Source organism: Ambystoma mexicanum, chromosome 2q (assembly GCF_040938575.1).
Source record: "Ambystoma mexicanum isolate Mex_15411 chromosome 2q, UKY_AmexF1_1, whole genome shotgun sequence".
NCBI lineage: Eukaryota > Metazoa > Chordata > Amphibia > Caudata > Ambystomatidae > Ambystoma > Ambystoma mexicanum.
Window position 1 is genome coordinate 948,782,236 of NC_090924.1, and position 27,023 is coordinate 948,809,258.

General features: G+C 43.0%; 1 protein-coding gene across 1 annotated transcript in view; it reads right to left on the bottom strand.

The window, feature by feature from the left end:
- Positions 1-13,856, bottom strand: part of DNAH11 (dynein axonemal heavy chain 11) — a 4,227,155-nt gene extending 4,213,299 nt beyond the window's left edge. Inside the window, exon 1 of the mRNA XM_069648254.1 lies at positions 13,316-13,856. Within this exon, the coding sequence (XP_069504355.1) occupies positions 13,316-13,549 (234 nt within the window). The 5' untranslated portion in view covers positions 13,550-13,856. The remainder of the gene's footprint in view (positions 1-13,315) is intronic.
- Positions 13,857-27,023: the final 13,167 nt, after the last annotated feature.

A 27,023-nucleotide genomic window follows, 5' to 3' on the forward strand; every position in this document is an offset into this window, starting at 1 on the left:
AAAATTAAAATGAAATTTAATAAATGAACTGTCCTTTGTCTAGAATAAATATCTTTCAAGTAGGCTCTGTTTTGGAAGGGATTGTGTGGCGCTCTAATGCGTGAATTGTATTGTAAATGGTTGGAGGGTTTGCATTTGTCCACGGATAACTGCAATTTTTTTATATGGCCTCCTGGAAAGTGCCAGGTACTGCCTTTTGCCACCTCTTGCAAGATGTTCACAACTGTTTACAAGGATAATTTCTATATGACTGAAATGAGAAACCTCAATAGGCCCTGATCTAGGCACAAAAGCCTTGACGCTGTATTTAAGATGACACTCAACAAAATCCCTGTGCCCGTGTCCTTCTACCAATATACCCCGTTCTGAAAATGACCTCACTGTCACAGTATTCATTGTGCATTGCAACTCATGAGTTACTTCATGTAATCTGCCTACTGATAGACTTGCTATCCCTATGATGCCCCAATGCAGGGATGCCTGAATGCATGAATGTAGAGATAATTGATAGCGCGTCACTCTCAGGAATTATTTCACATGGTCTGCCCTCCGCTACCATGCAAATGGAAAAGGACATCCACAGAAGAGGTGAAATCAGCATGTTGATGAGTACATGTTGTACAGAACTGTGTGGTGCAGCAGATGGAGGGTACTGTAGGGTTTTGCACTTTTTCTGAAGATTTTGTTAATTTTCTGGACTTTCTGGAAGTAGGGGTGTCTCTACCTAGCAACAATTAATACAGTAGGATGGTAGACTCACCATTTTCCATTTTTCTGTTCAAAATGTTGCTATTTTCCAAATGCTTTCTTAGCTGTTACTATGTTACTACAGTAGCATTCCCTTTTGCATGTGCTTTATTTTAGGCATGTGTGCAAGATAATAGATGAATGTCAGCAACAAAACAATGAGAGGACCAGGGGTCAGCTAACGGCGATCCTTTGCAAGAGCATAGGATCAAGGTGAGCATAGGCATAATGTGCACTGCTTGCCCCGGTGCATCATGTTTGGTTGGTAACCAGGTCAGTGTGTGTCCCTTTTATCATTACTGCTGCAGCTTGGTTGGTTGACTGGTTCTGTGCACTAACTTTATACTTGGGAATAGTCTCCCAGTGTATCAAAATGCCCAGGATGGTTTGAAATGACACCTCAATGTATCTAATCAATACTGCTTAACAAACAACGTCGTTTTTGTTTTGTTGGTGAAATAATTATCAGTGGTGTCTCTTGATTGCAACGTCCTCATTGAAATGTGTGCAGCGGCATGGGCTGAAGCCACACCACTCATATGGAGATGTTAACCTCATACAGACTACTTTATACCATCTGCAGCTGGTCACCAGCTGTTTTCACAAAGTAAATTCGTAAGCAATAATTTACTTTGTAGCACTTCCTTCGAATTACTTTCTGGAGAGGTAATTGTTTAGATGTATTTAAGAGTTAAGGGTAATACAGTGTGGTTGGGGTAAGGGTGGTAGTGAAGGGGGAAGTACAGCATGGGGACCCCTCAACAAAACGAAAAGTAAATGACAACAAAGTAATCGAATTTGTTATAACAACGTAAAACCCTCTAGCCTCTTGCAAAGAGTCCACACCGCTCGCCGTTTCACATGCAGCTGTCAGACGTGAACGAATGTAGTAGGGACGGTTAGTGAGGTAAAGGTAGCTACAGCTGAGCAGCACTGTTTAACAAGGTGCTGCAACGAGGGTTAAATGAGAAGTGTGCAGTACAGTAGATTGTTTCTGTTTCACTGTATGTAGCACATACAAACATTCCCCATGCATTCAAAATGTGCTGAAAAAAACGCAAGTGATAAATAAAAAGAATTAATAATGCAGACTTCCACCAATGCTTGTTTACAGTGATTATTTCCCATACCCTAAAATGAGAGCATATAAAAATGATGTGGCTAAATCAAAACCAAAATCAGAAACAGAAACTAAACAAATGGCAGAGGTGTAAAATGATTGATTTACTGGGTGCATTAAATGGGACAGTAGTTTAGATGGAAATCCTGGGTGTGATGAATCTGATGGTGTCATCACTCCCTTTCCTTTGGTTGCCTCTCCCCATGTGGCCTGGAAGACAGACCTAGTGAGAGCTAGCAGTAGAGTAGCTGCAGGGCGTAGAAGACTGGGACAATGTAGGGTCCACAAGAAGAACGCTTGATGCCGTAGTGCTGCAGGCATGGAAAAGTGTACATTGAGTGGTATTGTTAGGGGAAATAGTTACTGGGAAAAGAGGGTAGCAGCATGGAGAGTGCAGCAAGAGGTACCGACTGGGAAGTAAAAGAGAAAGAAAACCTGACGTTTTTAAAGAACGAGGAAGAGAATGCAGGGGAAGAGAGTGTTAGGGAGAATTCTCTAGAATAGGTAATTTCCCATACCTACTGAGTCCCTCAGCAGGATTTCTAGGATTTATTTTTTTCACCTGTTAAAAGTGTCAGCCTCTTTTCCAACTCTTACATGTGTTTTGCTGTGTGTGTTTAACATGTTTTTGTGTTCATAGACTGCAGAGCCTCACCTACTCCATAGGCATCATCTTTTTACTGTGTGCTACACGCACCCTCAGTGTAGTGACACAGGGTTATATTTTCCCCACATTAAACTCCATTTTCCGGGACTGACTACTGTCTCCCAGAACATGTAAAGTTGCCATTGACTTTGTTAGTCTTTTTAAATTCATAGACCCAGTACAAACTATCTTACATAGAGTTCTCCCTTTTTGTCTGTTTCTCATGGGACATTATTGTGTTCATCTTTCTTTAAGATTTGGGTGGTGGCAGTGGTATCTACCCTATTTTACCTACTGCTGTCTATTTAAATAGTACTGTTACTGTTTTAGGCTAAGTTAGTAGCCTCGAACTTAAAATCCGCTGGATCCCATTTACTTTAATTTGGTTCTGGCTGGGTTTATTCACCATTTCTTTTTGTAAAGGTCTTTCTCATGTTTTACTCTGCGCGCCAAACCAGGTTTGGTTCCTTTGTTCGCCGTCCTTTGGCAGGCTTCTGCACAGAAGCCCTCCTTTGGCGCCTGAATGTCAGAGGGGGACAGGATGTGAGGGAGGGTTTTGAGACACCCTGACAGGGTCTCCTTGGAGACCCATGTCGCACTCTGATTGGCTGTGGTGACTGTCCCGCTGGGACAGCCACCCTGCTGTGTGATCGACAGTCAGGCTATGTGAATAGGGGAAAACTGCATAAAAAGCAGGTATCTGGGACTAAGAAGGCAGAGTCACCACTGGATCAAGAGAACCCAACTGGATCGAGAGAACCAAAAAGAAGCTGAAAGAAGAGGACCTCTACCACAACTGAACCTCCCGGTGAAGCCCTGCTGCGGGTCCGAATCTCCAAACCTCGAAGACAGGGAAGATCTGCAAGGAATCTTCTCCCGTTGAGCTGCTGGGACCAACCAGTTCGTCAAACTGCAAGCCAGGTCGAATTTGCTGTCCACAGCTACAGTGAACCGGATAGCCAGGAGGACCGGACCGTGCTTGGGTTTTCAGAAGCACACCTTTTATTTGTTGCTTTGCTCTGCTGCTGGTTTCTTCCCTGGGCAGTGCAGTACCCTCCAGTCTTCCTACTTTGTGTCAGTCCGACAGTCGCTTCAGGAACCGTGAGCCTGCAGGACCTGCCAGGAACGTCTGCCTCAGCTACAGCCTTTGTCTTCATTTAAGGTACTGTTCAAACCCGGTTGTTCGTTCCGTCCGACCGCGGTGAAAGTATTTGAAATCTTTCGCCAATCTGAGGGCATGTCCTTCCCTATTCTTTAAAGTAACTTTTCGTCCGACCAACTTGGTTCTGAACTTAACTGTGAACTGCTCTGAACTGTGTGATCCTCTGCAAAGACTTTGGTCCACTGACTTTGGCACAGGCCTCTTGATTTGATTTCCTCACCGTAGTTGCCTTTTCTAGATTGCCCTGCTTACTTACTTGTTGGTGCTGCTCAACTTTTGTCTAACCTTGTCTTTACCTCCCTTTTAAAGTGTTAAGTGTAATCAGTGAACTGCGCCAATTAACAATAATACAATAACAATTGAGTTATATTTTTAATTCCATTCCCCAGCCTGACATGTGTTTCGAGCAAAGCTCTTTTTCAAAGGCGATGAACCTTGTCCAAGAAGAATCTTGATGTTACTTGCAATTGCAATAACAATTAGAGGAATTCAGCCTTCCGGCAACAACAGTATCGATACTGGCAGGGAAGGATCTCCTCCAGTTCTGGTTCACCACTAGCTGGGTTTTCAGGAGTTGGTTCTTTCACCCACTCAGTGTCAACTGCGGATGGGGTCACTGGGGCGACCTTGGACTGTCCTCTCGGGGAAGTCCTTGTCTTCAGAGCAGGTTTGGGTATGAGACCCTTTTTCTTCCCAGAGACTCTGGATTTCTCTTTGGTTACTTTTGTCTTCCTAGAAGTGGAAGGTTGGCCTGTTACTGGTTTGAGGTTCTGGATTCTTCACTGACCTCAAACTGGCCAATCTTGTCAGCTCCTGTTCTCCTGTCCTGTTTGATGAGAGGCCTGGGGGTACTGGAGACTACTCCATGAGATTTCAAGTCATTACCCAACAGAACTCTCCCAAGGACTTCAGATTGCACACTAACAGGAATGTGTACAGTCATGTTATTGCACTGGACAAGGGCTGGCAAAATAGGAACCATTTGAATAGGGCCTCCAGCAAGTCTTTGAGTGCCTTAGCTACATCCTTGGGTTTGAAGAAACTTGCATCAACCACTGTAATGCTGGCACAACTGTATCTGATGGCAGGAGTCTCCTGGCCATTTACAAGTACACTGTCCTTATAATATTCTTTTGTTGACAAGTATGTTTACACAGACCCAAGGACACTAAAGAAACACTAGCTCGAACTCCAATGGGTTCATCAACTAGTAGGTGAAAGTGAGCACCTGTCATTGGAGACATTGTGGACCCCTGAAGGTTTACCCTTACACCTGGGATCCCCTTCCACGTGGTCACTAGACCCACAATCCACATGTTGACCAAAGCTTTTCTGGAATGGGGGTCTCTGGGTTTTGTTTCTAAAAGTCCTTGTCTTGCCACTTTCTGAATTGAATCGGTTGTTTGCCTTATCAAGTTTTTAGAGTACCCTCTTGCCTGAAATCTAACGCCAATGGACTTACATTCTTTTTGAAAGCTTTCCAATTGACTGCAGTTTCGTTTTGATCGGAGGAGTTCACCTCTGGGTATATTTTTTACTACACTGCATTTGTGACTGCTGGATGCATGAAGTATAGAATTGACTGCAGTGTCCTTCCTGTTTGTGCAGGTATGTATTTCTCCTGCATCTATTTTAATTTTCAGATCCAAAACCACAATCTCATGTGGATCTATTTGACCTGTGAACTTGATCCCAAAGGTATTATGGTTAAGGTAGTTTAGGAAACCTGCAAATTCATCTCCTGTGCCTTCCCATTTGGCCAAAACATCATCGATGTATCTTTTCCATATGGTATTGAAAAGGATTGTTGTTAAAAATATATTTCTCCTCAAAGTATGCCATGCATCCGAGCTGAATTGGTTTTACAATCACTGCAATCCATCATCGTCTGGAAACAAATGGATCTATATAGGAAGATATCGAGTGATACATATGCACCACAAATAGAAATCTTACGATCAAAGATCACCGGGAAGCATGAACAACCGCTGGAAATTTGGAAAAATGTAATCGAAGCAAAATGTGAAGCTGAAGGAATCTCCAGAGACATGCTACTTAACAGACCCCAAAAGGCGAAAAGGAGATTGATAGAAAACGACTGGATAAAGACGATCGAGATCAAGTCTAAATATGTACTGTAAACTGGACATCAGACTGATCAATAAATTACCAGAGTACCTAAAGTAATTTCCTTCATTGAAAATCAGAGACACCTATATGAGAATGAGACTGAACATTCTCCCTACACGTGAAATAATGGCAGCCAGGAGAACAATCTCAGACAAAGAAATATTATGCAGGTTTTGTGGTGACGGGGAGTCAATTGAAAACCTGCATCACACTATGATGTTATGCCCAACACTAAGCGAGAAAAGAAATCTATCCACAGGATGGTCTATGCAGAACCAAATGTCATTTTCACCTGAAGATCGATGGGCACTAATTTTGGCTGGAAAAGAGAAGAAACTGATGTATGTGGTAGTGTCATCATGGAGAACGCGCTGACTGGCTGAGAAACAAGAACGGAAGAAAATAACGCAACATGACAATCAATGGGTGTACTGTAAAAACGATTTTAATAAATTTAGTGAAACACACAATGTGACACTCAGGAAAATTAGACCATTTTTTTTTAAGTATACAATCACTGGGACAAGTCTGCTGCTTCCTATGTGATTCTTACTCTTCTTAGTAGTCACTGGGACGAGTAGGATGTGTTCCTGTATTTTTCTCACTTTTCTTAATGTATACCCATTCACTGGAATGAGTAGGCTGAGTCGCTTTGTGATTCTCACTCTTCTTCATTTATTCACATTCACTGGGATGAGTAGCCTTACTCGAATCTTTATATTTGCTTCCTTTACTATTATGAGGGATATTATTCTGCCTCTCGTTATATGTGCCTTGTCCCCCAGGTCTCCTGCTTTCCCCATTACCTGTAGTCTAATAAGGCTGCATCACTGGGTCATCCCTCTCCTTTGATGTTCCTCCGTGGTTCGTCAGAATGGCTGTTGCAGTTGCTTCGTCTCCTCACTCCAACATGCTTCAGTATCTTTCTCCCCATATGGTCTCAGCATGGAAAGGTGTTCTCTTTCCTTTTTCTTCGTAGCCACCACCAGGTAAGTGTTCTGTTGTGGCTCTGGTACTTCCCAGAAAAGGCTTTTCTTGTCCGTGTTTGTTTCTTGAATGTCCCTCCAGGGACAGTTACTCGTTTGGCAAACTCCCTCGGGTCTGCCTCTAGCACAGTGCAGCTCTGGCACTACTGGGTCCCAGCTTCTTGCCTGCCTAGAGAACAGCGCTCTCTCTGTTACCAGCTTGCCTACAGCTGGTTCGAAACTCCTGGGTCTCTCTCTCTGGTTCTCATGCTCCTCTCCCTTTTATGATGCTGCTATGGGGCTACCCCAGTTTCCAGTACCAGTCATTTCTTTGTGTCGGAGTTAGGGACAGCATAACTCCTTTGTGTTTCTCAGTCCCAGTGTCAGGAAATTCTGTATTCTTTCTTACTCCTAGGTTTTTTCGTCTCAGTATCAGGCGGATACTTTTCTTCTGCAGAGGTGTTGGAATAGCATTCTGGTTTTCTGTCAACTGATTTAGCCTTAGTGTGTTTCTGAGTGTGATGGATTGGGAGTTCCTAATTGGAATGGGAGTCCTTGTCCCCAGGAGGGGAGTCTCTTCCTGTCAGGTCCTGCTTCCCACCATGCCTAGGAAGAATGTTGCGTAGCAGGCTCAGCTCCACAGCCTCACAAGGAAAGGTTCCCTCCTGGAGAGAAGTGACTGAATCCCTTGATTCATCAAAACTCCTTCTGTCATGTCCAAGGTATGGAGACCTGGTCTGCACCTAGAACAAACATGCAAGTCATCCCTGTCTCTAAGAGGTCTACCTCTCCTTCGGAGCAGGAGGAAGAACCACACAATACCCACTGAGGCACCCAGAAATGCAACTCCATTCTCATGCTCCAAGCACCCACATTGCACCTACACTGTTGAGTCCAATGTCAATGATTGTGCTGGGAGTAGGCTGGTGGCACCACTGGCGATGTCCTCTGACTTCAAAAAGAAATTATTAGATTACTAACCGGGACAGAAATTATTTATTTCTGAAGTCCAACTGACTGCAGAAAGAAATGATTTCCATCCAGTTTGTGTGAGATGAGCCACTCGAGCTCCCATGTGCATGGATATATTGCCTTGCTATTCATGCTGGACGCCTCCTTGCCTACAGCTTCAGATTGCTCCTATGAAGACCTGATATCAAACGTAGGAGCCATCTCTGCTACACTGGCCTGTGGTTCGTGTAGCACCCTGCTACTCCACTTCTGCTTGTTGTGAGATATTCTGAGTCACCTACAATAATTCTCTTAATCATGGGACCACTCCTGATTCCTGGTTTGACCTCTGGTACTCCCCTAAACCACTTCTAACCCTTGCTGGATCCTTCTGAGTCCTGTGGCTGCTGGTGTCCTCTACCTCGTGGCCCATCCTCAAAGGTATATTCTTTGTTGGGATCTTTCTCTGCTGCACCCTGGTTTCAAGTCACATTGACTGGAGTCCACTATCGCCACCTGCCAGATCTAAAGGCAGCCTTGAAACTATCCTTGCACTCACTACACAGTGTTTCCCTGACCCCGTTCTGCAAGCCTATTGCACAATTGTGAGTCTGGACTCACTCTGCAGACATTCCTCCCTGGTCTCCTTGAACCTGAATCTTGAGCTTGATCTCTTCTGTTGGTGTTTATGTTACAGCCCAGCAGGCTGTGAACTTTGTTTTATGTGAATTGGGACCTCTAATGGCCGATTGTTTATATGATAGTGATGTTTCGATAAATGGAGTTTGTTGAGATGTATTTGATGACACTACCATACGCTTCTCTCTATTCCCATGAACTCAAAGTTACTTGTACTAGTTCAAACTTCAATAAGACATATGAATACAGTACAATCTTTTTAAAATCATTAAAAAAATGCAATCCCCCAAAATAAATCCCATCTTCGGACATCTGGATCAGAGGCACAGATTGGTTGAAGGCTTTACAATAGATATAATGGTGAGGAGTATCAATGAACACCAAGGGAATGCCCTACCCACATTAGAAAAAGGCAAAGAGGATTGTTTGTGTCAGGGCCAGACATGTCACAATTTGACATGTTCATGTATTAGTAAGAGTGTGTTGTAATAGGTGCAACCAAGAGTGCATAATGAATGGATAGCAATCACAGCCTCACTCAGATCAGTGCAGATGTAGAGAAAAACAGAGAATCGGGCTTTACTCTCGTTTGTCCAAGCATTCCCATGTGCTAAACAACAGTCTGGTTGGAGGCTGGCTGTATGTGCCAAAGCAACACACACGCACTGCTGGTGTTGCCATGCCAGTCCCCAACCTCTATGTGTAGGGTGCGTCATGCCTTGATAATGAATGATTGCACCCAATTTCCTTGAGTCTGCGAAAAAGTAGATGGAATCCTTGAATTTCAAAGTTGTAATACAGCGGACCATTGGCGCAATGTAAGCCACCATGGAAACAACATGAACACAACATGAAATGTGCTGTACTCTCTGCGTCGCCCCAGTCCTAACACACTGAACACTGCCTGCCTTCCCCTGACACTCTTTTAAAAGAACCTCCTCCAAAATGTCGTTTTTTTATTTCCCCAATTCTGCTAGAAGGATAGAATATGGCCTCTCTACCCATAATGTTTCTGTTTGCTCTGCTGTCCTCTGGCACCTCGTCTTTAAGAAAGTCTGCTGGGTTTATCTTTCTTGCCTCTCTAAGCTGCCCCCATCAGGGACAACAGATCCCATGGCCTTTGTGGTTGAGCCGTTGTTGGGGGTCAGAGCTTTCAGTAGGCGAGGTCCGGCTACAGGTACAGAAATAGAGCAATGCCCTTGGTCAGAAATTGTATCAGTAAGATGTGCTACACAGGGTGAACAAGTTAATGACTGCTGCTACTACTTTCTCTGTGATGGCCCACTTGGCACTCCCCTTCAGGCCCCCGTCAGGTTTTTCTAACAGTGATCCTGTGGGAGTTCAACAAGGGCCATGGTAACCGCATCCGTGCACCAGCGCCTTAAGGGGGATATAGAGAGTCAGGGACGAACATGCAAGTTGTATCACAAGCATGCTGAGAGTGCGCGCTCAAGGATGTTTCCACTAGAGATGCCCCTAGTTCTACTTCTGCCCACAGGTTATTGAGGAGGAAGTAGTGTTACACGTCCTCCAAACGCTTAAAGTTTTAAATAAATAGACTTTGCTAGAGGGAGGAAAAGGGCTGTCAAAGCAAAGTGCAGGACCCAGGCACTAGAAAGCAAAGACTGTGCTTCCTCTCCTCCATCCTTATCATCTCCTTCATCCTACTCTTCTTGCCTTCTTCTGGTAATGAAGCCAAGGAAGACCTGAAGGGCAAATATTTATAAAGTAAATCTGTGAGCAAGGAGCTGGAGCAGGTCCGAGCCCACATGCAGTTCATAGGGGGCAAGTTTCCTGATCCCAATGATAAACCTATTGTTAGGCAATTTAAGAATACCATCAAGAAGTAACAACTGCTTATTTGGGACATCAAGGATAAGGTCCTTAAAGAGTGAAGGGAGCCGGATTTCATCTCAGGCAACAGATGCATGGGTAAACTGTACCCATTCAAAGGGGAGAAGAAAGCCCTTCCTACAACTCTGTAGGCTGGCTCCCTACTCTCTAGTCTCACGTGAGGAGGCTTCAGTTCATGACCCCATCCATAAGAAGGTTGATGTGGTACAATGAAAGCACTATGATAGTATTCATCTCTCCCTGTGCACTTTGTCTATGCCTTCTATGTAGCCATTCGCTTTGCGACGATTTCCAAGAGTGCTACACAAAAACTGAGAAGGAATTTGCATGTTCAGCCTTGCTCGACACCATGCATCAATAATCAATTTCCCTCTACTTTAATGGGTCCAGGTAGATTTCCTTGCCATGGGTACCTCTTTGGTAGTCTCTCAGGGAATTTCTCCAGTATCCCAAGTGTAGGGGTAAGCAGGCCATCCTTTGAGTCCGGTTAGGTTTCTCCGCTCTAATATGCCCCGGACTGTGAAGAATTTCGTTGACAAAATGACAGTGATGTCACATGTGAACTGTTAGGGGTGGGGGCTCTTCTTCCCTGGCTAGTTGAATTCCTGGGCAGGGGGGTAGGGGGGGGGGCAATCAACAATGCACTTGCTGATTACCCCAACAGGAGCTTCTCTTCCTCCCAGGAGTTGTCCATCAGTCCTGTGCTTCCAGTTGGTCACAGGCTACTTCCAGATCCCTAAAATGAAAATGTTTGCCTCAAATTGTAACCTCAAGCTTCCCTTGTTCTACTCCAGAGTGCCAGATGAGCGTGCCTAGGTGAGCAATTTGTCTGGCCATTCCATATAGGGTGCTCTACATATTCCCTCCGATTTGGTAGACTCCCAGTCTCTTAGCAGGATCAGTCTCAACCAGCCACAAACTCTTACAAGCATCTCGTTCTGAAATTTGAGAACTTGGTTTCCCCTCCTCTTATTGACTGTCTACCTCCAATCCTTCCCATATCCCCACTTCTGCTCCTAAAAAAGCAATGGCAATTAACATGTGGTGAAGGGCGGTCTGGATATTGCAATAAAAGGCTTTAGGTGAGTGGGTCTCTCTTCCCAAATTTCTATGATGGTCAGTCATCTCAAAGGCCCTCCACTCTTGGCTCCAGTGCCCATCACTGGCACGCATGTGGGGCTATGTGCGACAGGAACATTCTTTTCCCACTTTACTGTGGCTCACGTGAGTTCACAAGATTTGTAAAGGAGGTTTTTCATCTGGGCTTGCCACCCTCCCCTCTCAGAGCAGAGTAGGTGGCCCATCTGGACATTTAGGGCTCCTTGGGAGGAGGTTCACGCCATGGATAATACCTTCTCTGGGATCTTCTGGACTTTTTCCATCTCCTGCCCTATGATCAACTCTCTCACCTTCCCTCAACATGGGGATACTCTGAGCTGTGCAGGATTCTCCTCAGAGCCCCCTTTGCAATCCAACTTGAACCACTTGATGAAAAACATATTTTTGATCGCAATCACTTTAGCCAGAAGCATCAGGTCGCTCAACGCCCTGCTTTGTTCTCCTCCTGTACTCGTCTTTCTTGGGGCCAATGCCCTTCACTGCTACCCTGCCTTCACGCCACATGTGGTCCTACTTTTCATCGCTCATGGGACACTGTACTGCATCTGGACGTTTTAGAGGAAGGCCGAGTTTGGTTCTCTTTGTTGAATATTTGCTCTGTTATCCTGAATTAGCTCAACAGGACTCAGTACCTTTACTTGAATAGTCTCTTTTTCATATATATGGTGGTGTCAGCAAGGGTCACACAGCTTTATCCCTCTCGATTAGTCAGTGGCTGAAGGACGCCATCTCTATGGTCTACCCTTTCTCTCGAACATTCTTCTTCACAGGAATGAGGTGGGGCGATATACCAGGGTGATGGCCACCTCTTGAGTGGATGCCCATGGTGCGTCACTTATTGATGTCTGCAGAGCTGCCACTTGGGCTCCCCCCAACCCGTTTGTTAACCAATATCGGCATTCTATCCCGGAGCAGGTGGATCATATTTCTACCTCCTTAGCCTTTCAGTTTGCTCTTCTATGATGAACCATATTCCTTTACTTGGTGTTATAGGTCACTGGGATTTCCAATATTTTTGCGGCCTGTCTTTTTTCTGGAATGAGTGCTGTCTTGGGTATTCTTCAATTAGTTAGGATTGTGATGAGGAGGAGAGAATGTGGTGGCATTGCTCTGATTAATTTTCAGTTACCTTAATTACACCCAGTACTGTGCTTCCTCCTCACAGCCCCTATGTCCTACAACCCCACTGACCCCTCCCCCTCCTCCCCAGTAACTCGTCCCAATCTCCTGGGGTATTGAACAGGAACATTATGTGTAGGGCAGATATTTTATAACCTTTCGGGTGATGTGCTTGTATTAAAAAACAACAATAATGGAGGGGAAAGGTTATTATTTTTATAGAGTTCCTGGGGTGAAGACCGACAGACTTTTATGAGATAGGACTGAGATGATGACGATCCAGACTAAGTGCATTGATGCCTACTGGCAAGTAATCCGGTGATTAAAATTGAATGACTGTTCTCTAGTATGAACAAAACTTCAATAAGAAAATGACAGGCGATTCCAAGGATTCTCTCGACCTTCCCAGCCATTCTGCGTCTCAGATGTATACCAATTATTTGTTATATTAAGATCTTTAATGTAATGTACTGCTACTTTATCATCACTAACAAACATTTCTCAAGTTGTGCAATGTCAGACATATTTTGCTTTGCATTATTTCCTCTACACAGAGTCACGACTACAAATCCCAGAATGCAAGGGCATGTAAGAACGCATGAACAGTTGAGTTGCTCATATCTAACTACTTGAAAGCTCTGATCATGTTTTCAGCCATGTTTGGCTCCTACAATTAAGGAACCATACAAAACATCTGAAATGTATAAACAATTTAATATGCAAATTAGGTTTAGGGGCAGACGTTGTAATACGGGGACGCACACGCTTTCTAAATGTAAAAATCATATAAATGTATTCAAAGGATGTTTTGCATTGTACAGCATGTTGGTGTGTTACAATGCTGAACAAATACACTGACTTACCTCAGTCACAGCAGTCAGCAGTCCAGCCGGGGTGCAAGAGAATACCAGGAACGACCGATTATCCCGTTCCAAAAAATCTGATATTGTTTTCTGATTGTCCTCGTTTTCAATGTACTTGCTCCATATGTCTTCCTTGAATTTCAGAAGCAACTGCAAACGGTTTTCTATAAAGATCACCCGCTGGTCTTGAGTGAAACTGTCCTCCGCGGCAGAGTCGTCATCCTCGCCCTCCATCCTCGGTACTTTTGGAGAGTTGTCTGGGATGTAGACAGGTATTGTTTACAATTCGCGTCTTTCTAGCTGGAGGATGGTTTTCCTAGATGTTTCTGGTATTTTGATAGGAGCGTATAAACTGCTCCTTCTGATTTGTTTATTTGAATTGAAGTCAGCAAGTTCTGCTTCCAAGCGATTCTTTTTGAGAGAAAACGAAGGCTTTGGCAAGCAACCTGTGGCTGCTTCCTGCTGCAGCTCCTCAGCCCTGCTCTGACTGCCGCAGCTTGGTGTTTGCAGATCAATCATGCTTTATGCGCGTCCCGTGCAGCACAGCAACGTCCTGTTTCCCTGGGGATTACAAGCAACTGGAAGGCTGAATCACATGGCAGCCGAGCGCGTCGCCTCTCCTTTACTCCAGACCGCTTAATTTAAGGAGCAATACACACCTCTTCTGTGACGACCAAAGCAGAAAATAAAGTTTCACAACGAGGAAAGCTGCCAAATGACCTCGTGATTGGAAGGTTGCATGACCAAGTCCCGTTTTTCTGGCATCAACACTCGTGTACGCGGGTATTTGTAGGTTCAAATGTTGCGTAGGAATTGAGAAGGACATTTGGGCATATTGCTCTTCTTTTCCTCGCCTGAAAGAGACATTTAATCAACACATCAATGCTACAATTTTGGCTCAGACTTTTTCCCCTGAGATACGAGTGATGTTTATCATTTTTCCATAAACGGTCTCATTATCAGTGGTCGAAGTGTGCTTTTTTAAATTGCATTTTACAGCTCCTATAGTTTTATTTTAAAAAGAAACTGTTCCGGAATGGTTTCGTTTTAAAATAAAAGTGTAGGAAGAAGTTGAAACTTGCAATTTCAGTGCACTGCACTGAACGGCCCCTGAAAGAGCAAGTGCAAGTGTTTGGGTGTGTGGGAGGGGACGTGGTGATGGGGTATGTGGGGAGTGGGTGCAGGTCAGCAGGGAACATAGTTCCACTACTTCTTTTCGTACACTTCGACCACTGCTCCTCATGAGTTTGGGAGTTAGCACCTACAATAATGCCAAGATAAGATACTGTTACCATCAGTGCCAATGATACTTCACTGCCTGAATATGGCTGTTTCCTCCACCTTTTTCTGAAAGAACTTGGGAATTCTGTGGGAGAGGCTGCATTATCATGTGGTAATAATACCTGCATTGTTACCTGCATTGTGATTGGAGGTAATGCCTTCACCCACGAGCAGGCTATTTTTCTGCCTATGGGTTGGAGTAGTAAAACAGTAGGCAGTCAGGAGCACTGGCAGGTTTACCATTACTGCCACGTGTCTAATGAGATCATAGGTGCTTCCTTGTGATATAACAGGTGTAAAATGTTTGCCTGTGTATGCCCTTTCAACCACGCCCACCGGTTTGCCATCCCAAAGCATATAAGCACCTAAGAGTCAAAGCATTGGATCGAATGTAAAACACCCCCCTCTTTTTTTTATTTTTATTTTTTTTTTATTTTGGATGGCTGATTAAATCAACCTTTCAAAACATACATCAAATAAAAACACAGATATCATAAGAAAAACGAATTTTGACAAATAAGATAAAAAATACATTTGCTTAACTGATGATTAAGAGAAAAATAAGTAAAACCTCCTATGAAACCACTTCCAGTTAGCATGTCTAATTCTATGAGTCAGACAATAATAACATATTAAAATTAGATATAAGCACTTCATATTCAAATGGTTATCGATGTATATAGAGAGCCAAATTCAACCCAATTTCTTCCATTAACCAAACAGCTTACTTACTTGGATATATTGGACACAGTATCTTATTTAGAAATTGGATAGTGGCTATTCTTACAGTTATCTTTGAGGTCGCAAACAGCTCATGCCATAGCTCATCGTTAGAGCGACTTGTGTAATGGTACCTTGTTAATTTGTCAAGAATGTCTTTTCTCTGCAATTGGAGTGCAACACATTCTATCAATAAATGTTTCAAGGTTTCTTTGGTTTTCCCATCATTGCAGAATGGACAGAATGAGGAGTCTATCTTAATAATACCCCTCCTTAATAAGATTTGTTTAGTTGGCCATAAATTCAGGCGAAACCTCAATATTTGATTTGTCAATTTGTGTGAGGGACATTTTAATAAATAGTCAGCAGTTTGCCGGATTTTCTTATGCCCAAACAGAGCTCTATCAAAGTCTTTTAGTTTTACACAGTTCTGTTGAGTTAAGTGCCAATCCAGTTGATACAGTTTTGTTTTGGCTTTGGTGGGATTAGATAGTAAAAGATCTAATGAGATGTTTGCTTCTGTTAGGTCCGATAAAACAGCCGCTCTCCAGTTTGAAGGGAATAAATGTTCCGATCGCAATAGATAATCTGCTAGAGTTCTTAATACACTATTGCTAGAAAGACCCAACACACATTTTCGAAATAAGCAACATCTCTTCCAGGATGCTTGAATATTCACCGAGAGGATTCCCAACTCAAAACGAAGCAATGCCGTTGGGCTTGAGTCTGGGAGATTCAATACTTTTTTCCAAAACCTTGCCTCAATTTTGTCCCAATAACCGGCCTGCAGGGGCGACCAGGATTCAGATCCATAGGTAACAATAGGAATTACTTTCTGCTGGTAGAAAATAAGTATGTGCTTGCATGAAAACTTGCCATACTTATATTGTAAAATCCTCGCTTGCGATATTAAAGTCGACAGTTTACCCTTTATACTGTCTCTTTGAGGCATGTTAATAGGAGAATTGCTAAATATGACACCTAAGTATTTATATTCATTAACTACATTCAACTTTTGGTTGTTCAAATACCAACAATACTGTTTCTTTGATCTAGATCCATGCCTCCCCAGTTCCATCACTTGTGTTTTCTCCAGGTTTAAGGTCAAATTATTCTTGGCAACATACTGATCCAGTTTATCAAGCATGTTTTGTAGGCCTCTCGGCGTTTGTGAAATGAGAACTAAGTCGTCTGCATACAAAAGCCATGCAATGATCTGGTTGCCAAGTTTCGGAGCATCATTCACAACGTTGCTGAATTCATTGCCCAAATCAAGTATAAACAAATTAAACAATGTAGAGGCTAGAATGCAGCCTTGTTTCAGGCCGCGTTTGGTGGGTATTTCTTCCGATAAAAGTCCTTCTAAGTTCAATTTAACTTTCATTGAGGTGTTTGAATGAAGTAAATGTATTAGATACACAAGTGAGGTTGGACAGCCAAATTTTAGCAGTTTTCCGAATAGCATGCTCCGATCTACCGAGTCAAAAGCTACTCGAAAATCAACATACGCCAAGTATATTGGTTGGTTTCTTATGGCATTCAGCTCTTTGATTGCATTAAGAGTCGTTATGTTGATACTAGTGCCAAGACCTACCACAAAACCAGTTTGAAATGGGTCTCGCCGATTCTCTTCTGACGCCCAATTGTTGAGATCTCTTAAGACAATTCTACTGAAGATCTTGCCCGGGGCGTCAAGAAGAGAAATCGGACGATAACTTGCAGGATTCGCTCGATCGCCCTTCTTATAAATTGGCACTGTAATGGCCTTACACCACGATGGAGGAACTGCCTGTTTTATTTGCAGGGTTTGGAAGACAGCGTAAAGAATAGACGCCCATAGTTCCGGATTCTGTTTTAAGACATAATTTGACAAGCCGTCAGGCCCTGGAGCTCTTGAAGAACTAGCTTTGTTGATGTAAAACAAAACATCTTCGCGATCAAAATTAATCTGAAAAGATGGATTAATTACTTTCCAATCCAGCTTCGAAGTATTATTGGATGGAAGATCATAAATGCTGGAGAAATAAGTGACCCAACTTTTCTCCGACACACCATTAAGTTGAGCTGTTAGTTGGGGAGCACCCACTCCATTGTTTATCATTTTCCAGATTTGTGATGTATTTTTAGTTTTAGCCATCTGTAACCACCTTTCTCCATCCTGTTGGAACATAACTGCTTTATGACCTCGGATCCAATTTCTATATTTAGTCTTCAATTTGCGTAGGGCCAGCTCTCGACAATGTACCGGTAAATGATAAATCTGCCTTTTCTGTTTTCGATGTTGCCTCTTTCTCTCTCTAATGGCCAGATCAAATACATGGATATTACACTGATTACTCTTCTTAGTATCTGGGGTTGAAACAGGGACAAAAAGATGCATTTTATCATGATAATCAGTAATGTTCAGACCTCTTGACAGTCGCTGGTGGTCATTTGTTACACTGCACACAAATGTTTGCAGTGCATCACTTGACCAATGAAGTCTGTTTCGTTGAGGATTTATGATTAGGCCACTTAATTGATTTCGGCTAGAGCGAAGTTCTTCCTTAGTTTGAATTAAAAACTCAGCCCTCAGAATCCAATGATCACTCGCAGTGGTGGGAACTACCCTAAACTCAGAGATTTTCTCAAACAGCCCTCTATCAACATACATGTAGTCAATTATAGCATTTTGAGCACCACAAGACCAAGTATACGATGGAGGATCATCAGTTTCCACTGCTCCATTTAGCATAACTAGATCCCAAGTATTAATAAATGCCCTCCACAGCGAGACCCGATCCATATTTCTTTTCTTAGAAGGTGCCAACAGATGTATGTTCAGATCCCCAGCTAATATTACATGCGCAATATCTGGGATAGTTATAGTGTCTTCCATCAATGCATTCAAATCATTGAGGAAAGTAGAAGTTGCAATTGCAATTGGGTTCCAATATATATTTATGACTAAGAATTTCAGTTTTTGGAACATTATTACTGAGCATTGCAAATAAGAGTTTGGATTGGGCCTCTCAGAGATAATACTTATCGTGGACATATTGGAAATGATTGCCAAACCAGACATGGGTCTACCTTTTTGTCCCTTAATTGCTGGTACTAAGTGGACATAATGGTTGTCCCATGATAGGGGGACGGTTAGCCAAGTTTCTTGCATAAGAACTAGATCACACTCTTTCACATCACAATTAGCGTCATTTAACAGGTGTTTATGTCCCCTAGTATTCCAGCTCATGACTACCATTTTCTGACCTCGGGCATCGGAATGATCGGTTTCTAGTTACGCTTTCCCACAACTACATCCCCTACCTGAGGTATGCTCACCATTAGTCACCTGACTAGCAGGTTTAAAGGTAGCTTCCACCGGTAGGGAATCTTTTGTGGTTGGAATTAAGTTGAAGCCCAAATCAAACAGTTCAGATCTAGCAGATAAGATGATATTATAAATAATATGAGAGCTTAACCATATGCAGGACACCGTTGGATCATTATCATCAGGGAACTCAACTTGTACCACCTCCCGTGAGGAGATATCCTCCAAATTTGGGATGTCTGAAAATATTTGCATAATACTTCCTCTGTTCATTGTGTATGTTGGAAAGGAACCCCCACGACAGCTAAGAAACAAAGAAAACAACTGGGTGGGCTTTTTACTCTTGGGCAGTGCCTTGACATCAGGGTAACTCTGCTTGCTTGATGTTTCTCTATTCATGTAACTATTTGTCTCCTCCAATGGGGATTTAAACGAAACATTTTTAGAGGTACTTCCTTCATGAGATGAATTTACCACATCAGAATGGCCATTCCTCATTGCCTTCAAGGACGATTTAACAATTTTTTGTTCTGAGGTCAGAGCAACTAGACAGTCTTTAATTGTGCATAAGATGTTATTTTGCAGATTGTCTTGAGCATCCGAAGTTGCTTTGGTTATTAGTAAGTCATTGTTAGAGGACTTTGCTTCATGACTAGGAAGGGCCCTCCCAGCGTTAGTATTCTCATCGCACTCTAGCTCAGGTTTTTCCACTGATGGAATAGAAATCCGAGACAGGGGATGAGTCAAAAGCGGCTTAGGATGGTATTGGCTCATATACTCATCCACAGCCTTTCTAAGATCCTCCGTATTAACTATTGCATTAGGCACTGGGTCAACTTTCACTTGATTATTCTTTAGTACAGTTGGCACTTGAGTCTGGGCCGATACCTTTCTGGCTCCACCCTCTAGCTCCTGCTCAATATGCACCAACTCGTCTAGGGGAGCATAAGGGGGAGCTACAGGGTGGGGGTCCGTACCCTTATTCATCCTTCTTTGTCTTTCTTGAGATAAGTTCTGATATTTTTTTGTAATCGCATTAGAAGCTAACATTGAGCATCTATCTGGTTTGGATAGAGATTTAAAGAATTGTTTCGTAGTCCCTCTCGAAGCCATTATTTTGGACTTTTGATTTTTTGACTTCTTTGCATTTGTCTGCGCTTGATTAGAGAGGCCCTTAGACTTTTTCGCAAAAATCGTATAAGCCCCTTTTGACTGCTGTATTTCTCTTGTTTTTGAATCATCAGCTATTAGAACCCCTGCTTCCTCTTCACTCGGCCCAAACTGGTCGGATGAGGGAACCGTTACTGTCATCTTCACAAGATTTCCTCTCCTCACACCGTCAACAGATTTTGCTATTCTTATCCCTGGACCTGACTGTAACACCAGAGATGCATTCATGGTCTCCTCAGCTGTTACTTCTCTTATGATGCCCTCAACAAAAGGCACCGCAGTATTAACACTCCGTGTGTTTTCCCCAACTGTAACTGAGCCCAATTTGCCGTTTAGTTTGTCATCTGTTTTTTTACATGTTAATAACAACATACCCAATTGTTTTGAGAAAAGAGCTGCCTGCTCGGAGTCAGATTCTTGTTTCCGGGCCAAGGACAGACCGAATGCCTTCTGTGATCTTTTGAAATTATTAACATTATCTTGTATCACATTAATTTTTGAATCTAGAGTTTCAAATAATCTGGCCAGGGACATCAATGCCATGTTCATAATTTCCAATGTTACTGGAGCTTCTTTTTTTGTCACAGGGTCCTGACTTTTAACCGAGCTGTTTCTGATTAGTCTCCTAGGGGTCGGCGGAATGAATGAAATCGAACTTTCAGATTCGGAAATATCTCCAGTATTAAATAGCGCTGGAGATTTAGAAAGATCAGATTCGTCTTCCTTGGCCACAAAACAAGAGTCCGATGACTCTAGCTCTATAATTGCAACATCTTTAACAACATCAGCATCCTGGCTTTCTTTAAGGAGGGGAGCTAAACTAGCAACCCCTGATCGAGCATTCTGCAGCATCATCGAGTCAGACAGTGAGATATTACATAACTGTTCCTCCACCTCATTACCACCATTTGTAACCTGTACAAGCTGTGGATTCACGGCAGATTGCTGGGCAGGGCCCACCTCCAATTCAATACAGAGGGGCTGCGCCTCTATATTTGATACACTTAGATTATTAAGTTCAGGCATTCTAGCCACAGGGCGTGGAGTCCGAGAGATGTTAAACCCAAAGTTTCTCAAATCACCCATGACGGAATCAAGTCGTGGTCTTCTCTTCTTTATTCGCTTGTCCCATGGAGCACTTTTAACAGACGGTCGTACCATTTTTGTAGAAGACGCTGGACTGTCTCTTGAGGTGGACTCCAGTAGGGCACGCACTCGTTCCGTACATGGCATGCCAGTGCGAAGTGTGTACATGTTTACACAGTAGTGCCTCTATTTCGACACCACAAAGTTTTTATAGCACTTTATTACAATGCGCCTTCTTATTGTCTAGCTGTCTAACCGCAAGACAAAATAACAACTTAAATGACCGGCACTGACCGCGTTGCCGCGGCGAAGCGGCAAAGCGGGACTTAACGGGGCTTTACACGGGTGCGCGCGCGCGGTGCGTGCCCCTGAGCTTATATAGCTCCTCCCAGCCCTTAGTGCAGTGAAGCCTAAATAAAAGAGAAGTGTATTATAGTCTGTTTGCAGTCTATTTTGCAGTTAGTATTTCTTCATACAGTTCACTCTTTCACCTGCTGGGTCTTGTAGTAGATGCAGCAAACAAATCCACAATCCTCGGGAAAGCGCTGGAGAGAAGTCCGCGGCAAAGCGGGACTTAACGGGGCTTTACACGGGTGCGCGCGCGCGGTGCGCGCGCCCCTGAGCTTATATAGCTCCTCCCAGCCCTTAGTGCAGTGAAGCCTGCTGGGTCTTGTAGTAGATGCAGCAAACAAATCCACAATCCTCGGGAAAGCGCTGGAGAGAAGTCCGCGGCAAAGCGGGACTTAACGGGGCTTTACACGGGTGCGCGCCTTCACCCACGAGCAGGCTATTTTTCTGCCTATGGGTTGGAGTAGTAAAACAGGAGGCAGTCAGGAGCACTGGCAGGTTTACCATTACTGCCACGTGTCTAATGAGATCATAGGTGCTTCCTTGTGATATAACAGGTGTAAAATGTTTGCCTGTGTATGCCCTTTCAACCACGCCCACCGGTTCGCCATCCCAAAGCATATAAGCACCTAAGAGTCAAAGCATTGGATCGAATGTAAAACACCCCCCTCAGAAATGAGGCAGCCATATGTGCAGGGTTTGAATCTTGCGTTCATTTAAAAAAAAAAAAAAACATTTTTATTTAAGTCACTTAACAGTGGCACATACAAAGGGATTCCCGGCCGTCACAACCACTGCCTGGTGCTCTCATAATTTGCTTGTGCATTGCCAGTCGCTTTAGGTGGGCTCATGGCAGCAGAAACCATCACCATATACCAGTAGAAGGGAGTTCCTACTGCCAACCCATGCCCCTGCACCAGGAGTATTCAAGCAGACCAGTCTTTCATTTCTCACCCAAATGCGCTATGGGAGCTGTAGTTTTGGCTCAGTTCAATTGAATACAGTAAGTACTATGAACCCCAACAATGCTATCAATGTTATTATCTTGTACTGTGTTCATTATTAATAAAACATCTTAATATGGGGGTATTCAAAATGTTATTTCCCAAGATATAACAAAAAATCACTGATTTTCTCCTTTAATTATTTTTAGTTTTGGCTACCTATAAAGCTGAAACTGTTGTTATTAAAATAAGAGTTGTAGAGAAGGAGCCAAGTACCCCCACCTCAACTGTCCCACCTATATTACCTGTATGTTGGAAGAGTGACATACACAGAACAGTTCGGATGACAAAGGCCAAAGGGAACCCTCAGGCAAGGTTCCCATTGAGGAAACCGTACCTCCACACAAGGAAATATGATAGTTGTTTAAATGGGATTCCAGAAGAAGCAGAGCAAATAAACGGCAAAGAAGAGTGGTAATGTCAACAACCATCACCAGTATACGTCACACAGAGCTGAGCTGACGTACATAGAAGAGATGCAGAGACAAGAGAATGAATATATTCTATAAGGCATCAGGAAAGTACCAAGGATAAGTTACATCTCGGGATCGAGGTGAAGAAGCTTATGCCACTGAAACAGATGAAGGCATGAAGCTATTTTACATGTGCACAGATGCAAAAGAAACGCAAGCAGACAAAGTAATCTTGAGGCTAGCTTTATAGTGAATAGATTGTGGCAAGCACCAATATATACATATATATCCCCACCAGGCTCACCAGACTAATACTAATTGCCCATTAGTCCCTAGATTTAAACTCTCCAGAGTAGGGGGCCGCAGCTTTACGGTCAAGGCTGCCCAACTCTGGAACTCGCTACCCCCTCCTCTACGTGAGGATCAACCCTACCTAACATTCCATCAGAATCTCACAAGATGGCTTAAAGACTCTGACAAGTAAGGCTAAAGCAATGTTCTTCCAATTAGTCCTACCAACTTCTGGCTCACCTTGACTACTGCCATACTTTGTACATATTTGTGTTTGCGTTATCCCTGTCCTTGGATACTGACAGATGACTTCTTCAATAACGCCATATATATAAGACCTGACTTATATTCATCTTCGATGCATAATTAACTGCATTATGTAAATGTTACCTGTATATATTTTTGATGTACAATTAATTTAGATTATGTAAATGTTATTATGCTATGTGCAACTAAGCTGTGAGTTATCTTATGCAATGCGCCCTGATACCTATGGAGCTGGTGCGCAATATAAGTGATAAAACAAACACACATATATATGAACACGTAAAGGATGGATGTTTCCACTAGGCATTATAGCAGTGATGGACAGTATTAAGAAGGCCTTATTACTAGTATGTCGCAATTAAAAAACAATTGAATTACAAAGTGGATCTCAGTAGACAGGGTTGGATGAGCCAAGAAACCAAGGTCTTATCAAACTGGAGTAAACTGACATTGGATACAAATCGTGTGACAGAACAGAAATCTTGTTCAGAAGGCATGAACAGAACAAGACAGACGTCAGAGGTGCATTAAAAAATTGTATTTTAAATACACTATAAGCTTGATTTCATGGTCTCCAGTCACGTGGAAGGATGAAGCTGGACGAACAAGATGATCACACCTACGCACGAGGGCAGAGCGTGCCTTCACTCCTTAAATTTCTCAGAGCTAAACACACTCTCAAGGCTGAGCTTCAAAGCCTAATTGACAGTAGACCACTGAGGTGATGATGGATTGATATGCTGATTGGTAGGAAGCAATGGTTAAGGCGAGCTCACAAGCACCTGGATGGCCAGCCTGCATGCTGCTAGACGTAGGTGGAAAAGTACTTACGGAGGTTAGAGTGCCAACCAATTGTAGAGGACTGCATAATTAAGGGTCCTATAGTTGTGTAACCAATGGACATCATGTATTTAACAACGTTCATAGTGCTCATTTTTAGGGTAGGGCTTAGTTGAGAAGCCTATCACTTTCTTTCACTTTTTTATACCAGTATGGATCGTATACTTAGATGTTCACTGAGAACCTATCACCCATACTCATAGGTTTTTGTAGTTTGCCACGTAGGATGACGTTAGTAAAAAGTAGGTTAACGTCACTGATGACGAGTTTTGTGTATAAGATCTCTGTTTTTACTAGAATGCATTGAGTAAGTGGATCGAGCGAGTTTGTTGATGTTTGTTGTACTCCCTGTTCTAGATAATTGATATTAGAACACTCTAGTGGTGTTTCTAGGATGCTGATTGGTCAATCTGCAGGCTATACGCACTGGTATAGCCCACAGATTGATTACAGGCCGTAGTTCGAGTTGCATTCACTTACGTGAGCACTCGGGGCTGTGTGCAGGCGGGGAAAGCAGCACAAGTGGACACGTTGGTTGGCGTGTCATTTCGGAATGGAAAGAGTTAACTTTCCATTCCGAAATGCACGTTGCAAAACCAACGTGTCCACGTAGAAAAGTACAGGGAAGTGAAAGCAAATGCACTGTTTTTGTGTTGAAAGTGAATAGTAAAGCCGTTAGATATGTGGAAAAGGGGCAGATATCAGCAGCAGTATGCAACATAGAGAAGCATTGTGTTTGGCAGCAAATGGAAAATGAATTTTACACGCAACTCTGAACGTGCAGTGGAGCAGGGATATGGCAGTGTTGCAGAAAGGCACAGAAATGTGAGTTAGTCACCTGTTTGTGCCATGTACGTGTAAAAGCATTTTGGAGATGTATAGTAACTGTATGATTCTGTTAAGTTATTGGAATCCTACATTTCGGGGGGCGGGGAGTAAAGAAAGCACACCTGAATTAAGCTCAATTAAAACAGGGGGCCGGCATAGACACACCTGATTACACTTTAATAGCATACTCCTCCCACCCTAGCACCTTCCACCACCCTATGAAAAAAAATGAAACATGTTTAATTGAAGTACAAAAAATGTCTGCAACAATTATTTACCATTTTGCAATTTTTTGTACTTCAATTAAACATGTCACATTCATTCAACTTTAATTAAACAGTGAGGGTGTTCTAATAGCTTTATAGACCTGCAGCGAGGGCTGTACCCATACCGGACGTTATGGTCGCTCATAACTCGTTAATTCAGTACTCAGGGCCCATAATGCCGGGTACGGCCCTAGCTGCAGGTCTATAAAACTATATTAAAACAGTTTTCCTTTCCCAACTATCTGAGTCGTTTCAATTATTGATTTATGAATATAAATCTGCATCCCCATCCATCTCCCGGGTATTTGCTACTCATCTTGAAGGGCAGGGTTATCCAGTTCACGTGGTAGCGGAGAGGATAGTTCAGAGCCATCGACATAAGTAAACTTTAGATAGTGGTTAGTGTAATTTCAAAAGCTTGCAAGCGCAGTGCGATAGGTCCCCTGGTTTCTACAGAATCCCCTCCCACGTCCACGAAAAGCTGATCCAACAGAAGGTTGAAGAGATGTACAATCCCGAGAGTCAGAAGACGAAAATGCGAGTGGTGAGTAAAAACTGAGAGAGTTGGCACAACATATGGGTGATGAGTGAAGAAAAGAAGTAAGAGAAGGGAAAAGTGAGTAACGAAGGGAGGCGGGATAAATATAAATATAACGTGAGAATAAGAGTGTTATATGTATATATAGTGAACAGACATTGACTTCAGTGTGGTCAAGCAATAGAGGTATCATGAGAGAGGCCACAATAAATAGAGAACATATCAGAAGAAATCTTAACCTAAAATCCCATAGTGGAAGCATAGACAATGAGTCTGGTTAAAGACTGACTTAAAGAGGTTGATTTAAACTCTGTATGGGGTATCTTAGATGGCAAGACTGTAGAGAAGAATATATGTGACCGGTCGAGTTTGTCTGTTTGTTTTATGTGATTTTGAAAATGATGACGTCATAGGCGGAAAAAAACAGATTGTTTTAAAAATTGAAGTTGATGGTGCTTTTTAGCAAGATTAAAGTAAAAAACTTTATTTTAAAGGGTTTGAAGCCTGCGACGAGTGGTGCACGCTCATACTGTGTTATTTTTCTGAAACATATTTTTTAAATCTGTGATTAAAGCAAGTGAGCGGTAAACAGGTTAAGAGTGAAGGGTTAAGCATGGAGGATATTACTCCACTTGTGCACCTCTGCAAGCAATTGCCGAAACATGCACTCAAGCTTAGACAGTATAGCGCAGAATGGGTTAAAGGTACCGCAGATAAAATGTTTATGCCGTGGCCACAAGGAGGGTCACTATCGAAGGCAGTTCTGGAGCATAGGACGACATATTTGCATGCAGCATATACAGGAAAAAAGCTAGACAAGCGACTAGCTAGCTTAGAGCTTTGGGAAACATACCAAGAGGAGCGAGATGAGCCGCCTCCTGTAGATTGGATACTCAATATATGCAAAGAGGGGGGTGAGGAGTCCTCTGATCCACCGCCATGGGCTGAAATAGAAGACTAGAATAAGAAAGACGATGGGCTATACCCATTAAGGGAGCTTAAAGCAGCAGCAGGGTATAGCAACCCGGCTTATGAGTCCCCTGCGCAAAGCAGTGACGAGGGTCCAGAAAAAAATACTGAGAGATATGTAATCTCTAATGTCCGAAGGGACAAGGAGGGACGCGATAAAGAGAGAAGTGATGAGCAAGCACATCTCTAGATATAGGAAGAGAAATAAAGAGATGGAAAGGAGAAAGAGATAAAACTGAGTTAGTGCTCTTACAGAATGAATGGATGGGTGGTCAGATTTTGCTTAAACTCGATGGTAAAGGCATCGAGGATATAAGGCAAAGGGAAGATCAAGACAAGCAATACAAAAAGGATACAGAAAGAGAGGAAAGATTGAA